Source organism: Ascaphus truei, chromosome 5, assembly GCF_040206685.1.
Source record: "Ascaphus truei isolate aAscTru1 chromosome 5, aAscTru1.hap1, whole genome shotgun sequence".
In the NCBI taxonomy this organism is placed as follows: domain Eukaryota; kingdom Metazoa; phylum Chordata; class Amphibia; order Anura; family Ascaphidae; genus Ascaphus; species Ascaphus truei.
The window spans coordinates 182,187,470-182,198,062 of record NC_134487.1 but is presented as its reverse complement, the minus strand read 5'-3'; the positions used below and the strand labels follow the sequence as shown (position 1 = coordinate 182,198,062).

Here is a 10,593-nt window from a genome sequence, read left to right as displayed (position 1 = left end):
GCGTTTTTCCCTCTCCGTATGCAGTAAGTGCCGAATACATTCAAAATCAACCAGAAAACAAATCCGCCCACTCTCACGATGATGAGCCGATCACACACAGGTGTATCGGCGTGCGTGGCGGGGTGCTGTTAGGTTGCACAATCACAAATCTTGCTGAATCAGGCGAAACAAGCATGTTTTTGATTGCGCGCCATATTTAAAGGCAACGTGTACTGCTAATCATTCTCTGTGTTGTTGGGAGTGAGAGAGAGAGAGAGACGCACAGAGCTGGACGATTGAAGATTTGCATATTGACTGAGAGACTTGTTGTGTATTGGGTGAGCTTTGTCCTTTGTTGTTTTGTTTACATCTTTGTCTTGTTTTATATGTGGAAGTGGGTCGTGTGATTGCCTGTACATTTATTGTCTGTTTTTTGTGAGTGCTGGAAGTATGCCCGCAAAGCGTGGGAAGAGTGATGCTGGTGGGAGTGGGACTGCTACTCGTGGGAGTACGCGTCGGAGTGAACGTACTGTTCAGGGGAGTGATGTTGCTGGTGCACCGAGTGGTGTTGCTGGGAGTGGGAGTGCTGTTGCTGGGAGTGGGAGTGCTGTTGCTGGGAGTGGGAGTGCTGTTGCTGGGAGTGGGAGTGCTGTTGCTGGGAGTGGGAGTGCTGTTGCTGGGAGTGGGAGTGCTGTTGCTGGGAGTGGGAGTGCTGTTGCTGGGAGTGCTGTTGCTGGGAGTGTGAGTGCTGGTGCTAGGAGTGTGAGTGCTGGTGCTAAGAGTGTGAGTGCTGGTGCTAGGAGTGTGAGTGCTGGTGCTAGGAGTGGGAGTGCTGGTGCTGGGAGTGCTGCTGGTGGCGCAGTTGCTGATGGGGTGTCTGGTGGTGGCGTGCTTGCTGGTGGGCAGCTTTTGGAGGCTCTTCCATTGGAAGAAGGAGAGTCCAGTCAGCACCAGCCAAGCTCTGACCCTAAACCTGCTCGGAAAAAACGTGTGGAGAAGCCACGTAATCCTCGCTTCAATGACCAGGAAAATAGGGCTCTTGTCACTGGCATTCTGGAGCACTATGACAGTCTCTATGGACATTTAGTAGGTAAGTGTAACTTTACATTTATTATTCAAATACATGTGATCCTAGGTCATCTGAGTTTTGTTCATATGCAAATATGGGTACACAATATCTTTCTATGTTCATTAGTGTGGAAACACAGCTTTTTATCATGCCTTACAAGGACAAATAAACACAGGCGGTCAATTTTCCAGAACTGCATACAATATGAATGCAACCTTGCTTACATGTATAGGTTTAGTAGTGAATGCTCATGTGCTGCACATATTACACATAAAACAGCATGTTTGCTATCTCTTGGAACAGCTAGCAGTGTAGGAAACTGGTGCTTATATTATTATTAATTTACCTCATATCTTTTATATGTTTTTCAAGGGCGGACAAGTGCAGCAAGCAAAAAAGAAATGTGGGACACAATAGTCATTGGTGTCAATGCCTGTGGGAATAGTGTCAGGGACAAGTATCATTGTCGGAAAAGATTTGATGATATTAGGTCCAAATTGAAAAAGAAAATACAAGACCAACGCGTGCATGCTACTGGCACTGGAGGTGGGCCCACACCACAACGTCTCATATTGACTCCATTGGAGGAGCTGCTTCGGCCAAAATTACTTACCGTCGTCGTGGAAGGCTTGGCTGGTGACCGTGACATTGGAATTTATCCGTCACAATTTCCAGCAGGTGATAAATATTACTGTACTAGGCGTGTCGTTGCTTACAGTTATTTTGCATAGTTACACTGCTTTTTATACTGTCTTCACAATATAAGCATACCTGCATCTATATATGTATATGTCTGATTCTGTATATATATATCTCAAAATAGACATATATGTAGTAGTCCTACTAAAAGCAGTAACTAATATAGCACGTGCCATTGCGTGCTCATTTACATGTGAATTCCCAAAATGCATAGCTGCAGTGGAAGCAATTGATGGTGGGCGAAGATGGGGAACAACAGGGTAGTACACATGTGTAACACATGTTCATGAGAAATTATTAGTAGCTACAGGTACAGAACAGAAATATGTATCATATTATTGTGTATTTTATTGATTTTACTCCGACAAACATGACATTACTGCCTATTTTAAGCATGCATCAAAGAAATTGCATGTAACGGCCTACAAACATCACTGGCACTAACACATCTATAGTTGCTTATGAAAAGGTCCATTTTTGCTTTATGTCATATACAGACAGCATAATGAGGCACACGTAGCATATGTTATGTCATTGTTTTCATAACTTAAACACTGCAGATGACTACTTAGCTCATCTACCATTGTGTTAAAGCAGCTGCAATTAATATCTCATCACAGCATACACTTCAACAGAGGGGGTGGGGTTCAGCACACACACTAATTACAGCCTCATTTCACGGTCAACTTAGTTCACACCATTTGCACCTGTTTCAAGTCATTGAAAGGTGTGGCTGATTAGGCTTTTTGGGGAAGGGAATACCTTTCTTACAACCTGAATAGCACAACTGAAGTTAATCACACTCATTTGAAAGCTTAACTCTAGCTACTAAATGCCCCAACAACTCATTACTTATCAAAGCGTACGTCACACATTAGTTCACTCATATCTATAGTTGAACTACTATGAAAGACACATTATCACACACTGCATGTGTTGTCTTGTTGAGTCACAGCCACATTCAGGTGTGCCACATCTTCGATTAATGTACCACACATATCCTCTACCAAAAACAACACTTTTTGCAATATGACCACCTTCATGATAACCATTGTGAATGGTCATCTCATGATAGTTATGTACATTATGATACTGATATCACTACACAACATATGATTTTTAGGTACAAATTTAATGTATTTTTCCTCACGCATTACTGCAGAACCATAGTATGTTGTATGTTAGGGAACTCAAAAGTTCTAAGTACACAGGCATGTACATTGTTATTACAACTATTTATGTTCACTTTCACACACACATTTTGGGTTAAGGAAATGATGCTGTTAGATACTCATAAATACAGAACATACAATAACTGTTTGTTCAATATTTACACATGTAAATGTAAAACTAATGTTATTGTTATATATAGTTGCCCCTGAAGGACATGTGTCACCTGAGATGGAACAAGTGTCTTCACCTGGGTCAGCCAGCTCAACACTACTAGAAGGTGAGTGTATCATTTGCTGGCCATATAATATGTGCTCTTCTATATGTTATGTTGTCATGTGCATTATTTGTTTTGCACATCTTCTTTAAATAGGATTACTTAGTGTCAGTGAAAATTAAGTGTAAGGCAACATGTATTGTGTTAGTGATGTTAATTATCATGTAGGACTTCTGAGTTTAGAGCAACTTTTCATTCATTCATATTTCATACTGAGTCCAAACATTATTCGTAAGTCAAGGTAGTTTTTAATGAGGTTATAAAACGTATGCTAACATGTTAGGTGTTACTTAGGACACAGTACAATTACATAGTAACACAGCATACATTAACATGCCATTTAATAATGTGTACATTTCTTTTTAGAACATCATGGTGATGAGGATGATGAGTATGATGAGGATGACGCCACAGAAGAGACTGAAATACAATCATGTGACCATGAAGAGGTGCCAATAGAAACTGTTGTACCGCCAAATCGTCCATCAACTTCCACATACGATGCAATTGTAGCTTCAGAGGGAAAAATAGTGGACGCAGAAAATCGTCGCCATTCAGACATGATGACAGTGCTGGAAAGGATGATTGGACTGCAGGAAGAAACAGTATCACAATTGGCACATCTCCACAGAGTCTTCATTGAAGTGCCTAAACAGTTGCAAAAAATCAACACCTCATTCGAAGCATTAGTTGTTCAGCAAACACAAGCTAATTACTGGAGAATGACTAATGTACCACAATTCAACACCTCCCAGCCAGGATCTGTTCATGCAGGTCAGTTTTCACCACATTCATCTGATATTCATTCACCAGGCCCAAATGTTACCGGTCAAGTAGCAGACATTGCTGTGCAGGTTCCTGATGACATCCTACCGCTGCCATCTGTACAAATTCAGCAGCAGACACCTACAAAGGAGGCGACAAAAACAAAACAAGACACACATGAAACAGACCAACCATCACTTGTGCAGTGTCTACCAACTTGCTCACATGTGTCACTGGGCACAAGCCCTGTCCGTGAACAGTCACTACCCAAAAGCCCTGTAGGTGAGTCGCTGCCCAAAAGCCCTGTAGGTGAATCGCTGCCCAAAAGCCCTGTAGGTGAGTCGCTGCCCAAAAGCCCTGTAGGTGAATCGCTGCCCAAAAGCCCTGTAGGTGAATCGCTGCCCAAAAGCCCTGTAGGTGAATCGCTGCCCAAAAGCCCTGTAGGTGAATCACTGCCCAAAAGCCCTGTAGGTGAATCACTGCCCAAAAGCCCTGTAGGTGAATCACTGCCCAAAAGCCCTGTAGGTGAGTCACTGGCCACAAGCCCTGTAGGTGAGTCACTGGCCACAAGCCCCGTAGGTGAACAGTCACTGGCCACAAGCCCTGCCCGTGAAGTGCCAGAGGCCACTCAAAGTGGCTCTGTTGTGCCTAAAGTTGGTGGCAAAAGAAAAAGGAAAATTCAAGAGACAACAGCAGGCCTGTTACTCGCTCGCAAAAGGAACAAAAAAAATAAATGTTATAATTCAGAAAATATGTCTTTGGCCTTGTTTTGTTGACTTCAGATTATCTAATTACTATTGTATGTATGCTGAAGACTGTGTTGTTTCCAAACTTTCAACTATGTTCTTGTACACGTGAAGTTTTGGAAATGTTAACACTCATAATTAATTGTGTTATAAATATTTATGTTGTAATCGTCTGTTCAGTAATGGTCCACCAGGAGCCAGTTGCTAAGTTTAGAGAAGCTGCCATTGACTTTGCAGCAAAACATTGCATTTGGGTGTGTTAATTGATGTAAGAATTGCATATGCATATTAGTCACATGCAATTATTAAAACACCTAAGTAAGTGCAAACATCTTTCTTGTACGTGTACAGCAGGATTATGTGTAAATTATTACTTGCCTTGCTTGGCCATTGTAATTTTGTCCTTTAATCAGTTGTGTGTTCGTTTCTATAACATCTCAGAATGTATAATAATATATATACACACACACACACACACACACACACACACACACACACACACACACTGAGTGAGTGTGAGTGTGTGAGTGTGTGAGTATATATATATATATATATGTATATGTGTGAGTGTGTGTATATATATGTATATATATACACACACACACACACACACACTGAGTGAGTGTGAGTGTGTGAGTGTGTGAGTATATATATATATATATATATGTATATGTGTGAGTGTGTGTATATATATATATATATATATATATATATATATATATATATAGTACTATATAAACTGGTATACACAAACTAATACACTTCATGCTTCCTTGTGAAAACACTATTTTAATAATACAGGCCTAATGTTTGAGAAATATCCTAAGTATGAGACTCTAACAGTATTGTGCTTAAACAAATGTTTATTACTTAATTCAATCATGTTTCTCACCATTTAAATAGGTTTCATACAAGGTATACTTAATGCCATCAATGTTGTGTGTACTCCTGCAATATAAAATTTTTTTTAATATTATATATAAATATATATATATTTTTATAAGAGATATATTTATATATATATATATATATATATATATATATATATATATATATATATATATATATATATATATATACACACGTATTTAAACTCATGCAGACAGGGAGTTAACCAGACTTTCACATACACACAGAAATGTAAGCGGGGAAAAAACATTTCTTTTTGCAGGTGTGTTTTTACTGATATGCCTGGCTAAGAAATATTTTCACACACTGGTCTTTGTTAGTTTTCAAAAAAACACTATGTGAACGCATTCACAGTCTAGGGATGTTTTTCACAAACGAGATAAAAGAAGGAGAAATGTTTCTCCCACAGTCCCATATCACGAACCACAACTGTTAACCCAATTAGACAAACAAATCCAATTGGCGTTTGAAAGAAGGAGTCAAAGTAGTTAGTTTAGTTGACCTTGACAAGGAAAAACAGGAGTTTGTTAGCCATTCAGCACATTCATTTTGATGAGCAAATAACACAGACCTGCACACAGCTTTTGTGCTACTCAGACATGGCTGATGAATTCGTTAACAATATTAATCCCCTTTTAGGGTATAAGTACATGATCTGTGAAGCCATCTTGAACAGTCGCGGACAGAAAGCAAGCACACGCCAAATCGATGATTTCATTCGAGCAAAATATCCTTATTACCAAGACCGTAAGCATGCACGGAATTTTAATTCCTCAATAAGATTCACTTTATCAAGTAATGACTTTTTTGAACGTGACCAGGATAAGCTACAACACACCTATGGTTTCTGGAAGATTGCCCCGGAAAAACAATTTCTCCTGAAAGACGGCACTTATATTGTCGTGAAAGGCATATTTATTCCTAATGGCAATAGCAATGTATCCGCTACTACTGATCCGTTTGAATCGATACGTGCTGCAATATCTGCAGCCTCCATTCCTGAAACCCACATTGTACAAGAACAAAAGTACTATGATTATGTACCAAGCCTTTCAGCTGAAATTGCATTGGAATGGGAACCGGAAGAAATGAACCTACCTCCCGACCAATTATTTGAAGAAAGCTGTGGCGATTCCTATGAGCGCATCCTGGAGGAGATATGTGCCATACTGGATTCAGCGGTTGGGTTAAGCGTGGATGAAAATGGCTTGCATTTCTGGAGCGACCAGTTGCAGCCAGGCGAAGAGTTAATTCTAGAAGAATGGTAAATATAACAATCGTTATGCGTTGACTCTGCGTTTAAATTTTTTTTTTTTTTGTAACCACCATTTTCACTTTCAATGCGTGGATACAGCGTAACATTGCAGACTGCATAACATGTAGCGATCACAAACAAATTGTTTCCTAATACAATATAGTAGGACCTGAAAGAGTAGTACACATTGCTGACGGAATAAATATACGTACTTTCCTATCCCTTTAAACATATTAGCAACATTTTACCATTACTCTAACACATACCTGTTTTGTTATCATGCAACATCTACAACATTGAAAACCGGGTCCACCACGTATGACGTGGGACCCTTGTCATGGGCCAAGGCGTCCTTAAAAAGGATTAGTGATGTAAGTCCCGCCCCCAAGCGACGTGCGCGCCTCAAAGCCTATTGGCTGTCATGTTTTGTTATAGTAACGGTAACTGCAGTGTGTGATGCGTGCGGCTCAGTGTTTGTAGGCGTACCCTGGGCGTTAGCCGAATGTTAATTGAGTGGGAGGAGTGTTAGCGTGCGTTTCACGCTGGCTTAACATGACGTCACACGTATTGCATTTGCGCATTGTGTTATCGGCCGTGCTTTCTGTTCAAACACGTCTGTTTAAAAAGAATACAGATGTACTCGTTTAGAACGAATGTAGTTTCGTCTTCATTGTATTTGAAATAAAGATGTTATGTTTACTGGTATTTTCAACATGTATTGAACGCACAACGTACGCTTTGTTTTGCGCATGCGCTAACAGTTAGTGGAGCCAAGCGTGAAGTGCGTGCGCACACAAAGATGTGCGCGCACATCTTTCAGTATACAGGCAACGTTCACTTCTTATACATAGTTATGCCTGCTACAAATTTAAAGAAACATTACATACTGATGAACAGTTTTACTTCTAACATATAAGTGACTGACGTGTGTATCTACACAATCATATAGAGCTGCGTAACGCGTTGTCACGGATGCATATCTAGTAAGGTGCCATCTTTGACCATCATGTGTTTGCTGTATTTCAGAGATGTCGGGGAAGATACAATCGGATCAATGTATGATTTCAGAAGAGTCTACCTTTATATGAGATGATTGTGAGGAGGAGCCACCGACTACTATACTACATATGGAACTAATTTTATATTGCTTGCAGCGCTTATTAACAAACAATTAAAAATGTGATACCCTTATGCCTATATTGCATAAGCACTTAATTAACATAATGATGTTGCAAAAGAGTGCCTCATGAATTTTTATTGAGTGTTCTTTAATGACTACTAACATTTTATGACATGGTGTGTTTTATATATAACAACCATTCCCACTCTGCTAACACATTTGTGTATTATAATATGTAATGGAACGTATGACTGTCGAAACTATGTAACAATAATAATAATAATATGAGCATGTTCATGTATAGTCAAATAAACAAAATATTCAGTGCGCAGCTGCTAATATCTACTGTGTAGTTAACCCAATAAAACACCACCTGGTGAAGTGAATAAACAAATATACAAGCAACCTCTATATAATTGGCGTCTGCAGCTGAAGTAATAGGGGTAGAGGAACCCCTAAAGCAACTGAAAAAAAAGAACAAAAGCGCAAACGCACATAGTGAAGTATGCAAAGTAAATATATATATATTTTAGGGTAAGATATCTGCGTACATCAGATTAAAAGGTTACCAGCAATTCATGTACATAGACATGGGTGAGTGAAGGTGGTACATCTGCCGCCAACCATCTGGGGATTTTCTTTACTGCATCAAGGCACACCCCACAGCTGAAGAAAGGCCTCCGTTTACGTCCGTCTTTGGGTTGAAGGAGTCTTGAATAGAACCTTGCTTAGGGGAGGCTTCGTTCTGCTCTCCCCGGCTCCTTATTCGGCGCCGTCAGCGATGGAGGTTAGCAGCTTCTCGGGCAAGCTGTTACCTCAAATGTCCCGTATTTCCTATGCGTTCGGCCGCAAAGTGAAGACGGCCGTAAAGTGTGGATGTTTTACCGCACTGTTCACAATCGCGGGTAAATGTCTATAGGAATCGGCTCCACGTAGTAACAGAAGAGTCAGCTAGTACACAGATCAATTATAAAAGTGATAATTCGGGCTAAAATTTATCCAATATATATATATTTACTTTGCATACTTCACTATGTGCGTTTGCGCTTTTGTTCTTTTTTTTCAGTTGCTTTAGGGGTTCCTCTACCCCTATTACTTCAGCTGCAGACGCCAATTATATAGAGGTTGCTTGTATATTTGTTTATTCACTTCACCAGGTGGTGTTTTATTGGGTTAACTACACAGTAGATATTAGCAGCTGCGCACTGAATATTTTGTTTATTTGTCTTCACCTTTAATAGTGCTGCACCTTTTTCACTGTTTTATTTAATTATATAATTACTTCAAATATCTGCGTAGATTTTTAATCAGTATGGTGTGGAGTTTAACTGCATGCAGAGCCAAACGGGAGGAGGCTTTTGACCTCCTCTTTGCAGAGGAGCCCAAAATACCTAATGTACCTCCAAGTGAAAAAGTCTCCATGAAAGAACACTTTAAAAACTTAGAGAAAATGCTAATAACTGAAAGCAAACAATGGTATGAAAGAAGGACCATGCAGAGGTATTTAGATTGTGGTAGATTACCAAGGGGGCTACGCATTTTAAAAAATCCCACATTTGGTAGGGATAACGAGCACTTCATGAAGGAGTGGATACGCATTCTGGATGAATGCTCTAATGACTTAGTAAGACTCATCATCTATGAAAGGAGTAAATCACTCAAAGAGTTGGGAGCCCAAATAGAAGAACAGATTAAAACTATGGAGCCCCTAATTATTAACACAGATTGCTCTGAGTTGGAACATGATGTATGCGCCAACCTAGAGCAACATGATGATGAGACAGCCAAGACAAAACATTTTAAATTTTTCCGAGACAAACATGATTATGACACCAATAAACAAAGGACCTGGGCCAAAGATGATGGCAAGGGTAAGGGAGCGGGTGGCAATAGTACGAATAACCTGAGCGGTCACCCTGTGGAGAATATAGACCATTCACACCACTATAGAACAAACGACCAACAAAGGGATAGAGGAAGGACACATGGAGGATTTCATCATATGGATAGGAGAGAATATCCAAGAAGGGATAGATCATACCCTAGAAGGGAGGGACATCCCAGAAATCCAAACTATAAAGGAAAAAATTATGATGAAAACTATAATTATAATAGAAAAAGACAGATGAATCACCAGCAACAGAATGATTCATACTGGCCTCCAGTAAGGGTTATAGAGCATATACAAGAAAGCCGCCCTGCTCCCTCCCCCTCTCCCTCTTCTCCTTCCCTTTTTTTAGAGATGATAAGGAAAAGACATGGTTCCCCGGAGAAGGGGTCGAAAACATCAGAGAACCCCAGACAAGTGACCCCAGGGACAAAGTTAAAAAGACCACTACCAGAAGAGGGAAAAGAGGAGGATCCTGGGTCCAAAAGAAAAGAATTTTAAAAAATCTCAATACTCCAATTGACAGAGGTATTTTTAACCTCTCTTCGGTCATCCTCACAGATGACCAAAAGAGAGTTCTTAGTAAAGGGCTCTCATTCTCCATGTCTTGCGGAGCAAATTCGTTTCAATTGTATAAAGACTTACACAAATTTATTAGAAACATCACACTTAAGAGACACTTTTTGAAAATAGAGAAGGAACCTAATGTCAACACA

At 39.9% G+C, this 10,593-nt stretch overlaps 1 protein-coding gene across 1 annotated transcript; it reads left to right on the top strand.

Annotated features, from left to right (window-relative positions):
• Positions 1-1,419: 1,419 nt before the first annotated feature.
• On the top strand, positions 1,420-10,378 carry LOC142494702 (uncharacterized). The gene is made up of 7 exons (XM_075599135.1): positions 1,420-1,726; positions 3,120-3,197; positions 3,561-4,295; positions 8,697-8,859; positions 9,328-9,465; positions 9,553-9,860; positions 10,230-10,378. Exons 1-7 carry the CDS (start codon positions 1,450-1,452, stop codon positions 10,376-10,378), a joined length of 1,848 nt encoding a protein of 615 aa, XP_075455250.1. The 5' UTR covers positions 1,420-1,449.
• Positions 10,379-10,593: the final 215 nt, after the last annotated feature.

Excerpts from the sequence above, each read along its gene's own strand:
- LOC142494702 (XM_075599135.1), top strand. The coding sequence starts at position 1,450 with ATGTGGGACACAATAGTCATTGGTGTCAATGCCTGTGGGAATAGTGTC. Across the intron at positions 4,296-8,696 it reads GCTGCCCAAAAGCCCTGTAG|GAGTCTTGAATAGAACCTTG; the intron begins GTGAGTCGCTGC and ends TTTGGGTTGAAG. Across the intron at positions 9,466-9,552 it reads ATAACTGAAAGCAAACAATG|GGATAACGAGCACTTCATGA; the intron begins GTATGAAAGAAG and ends CACATTTGGTAG.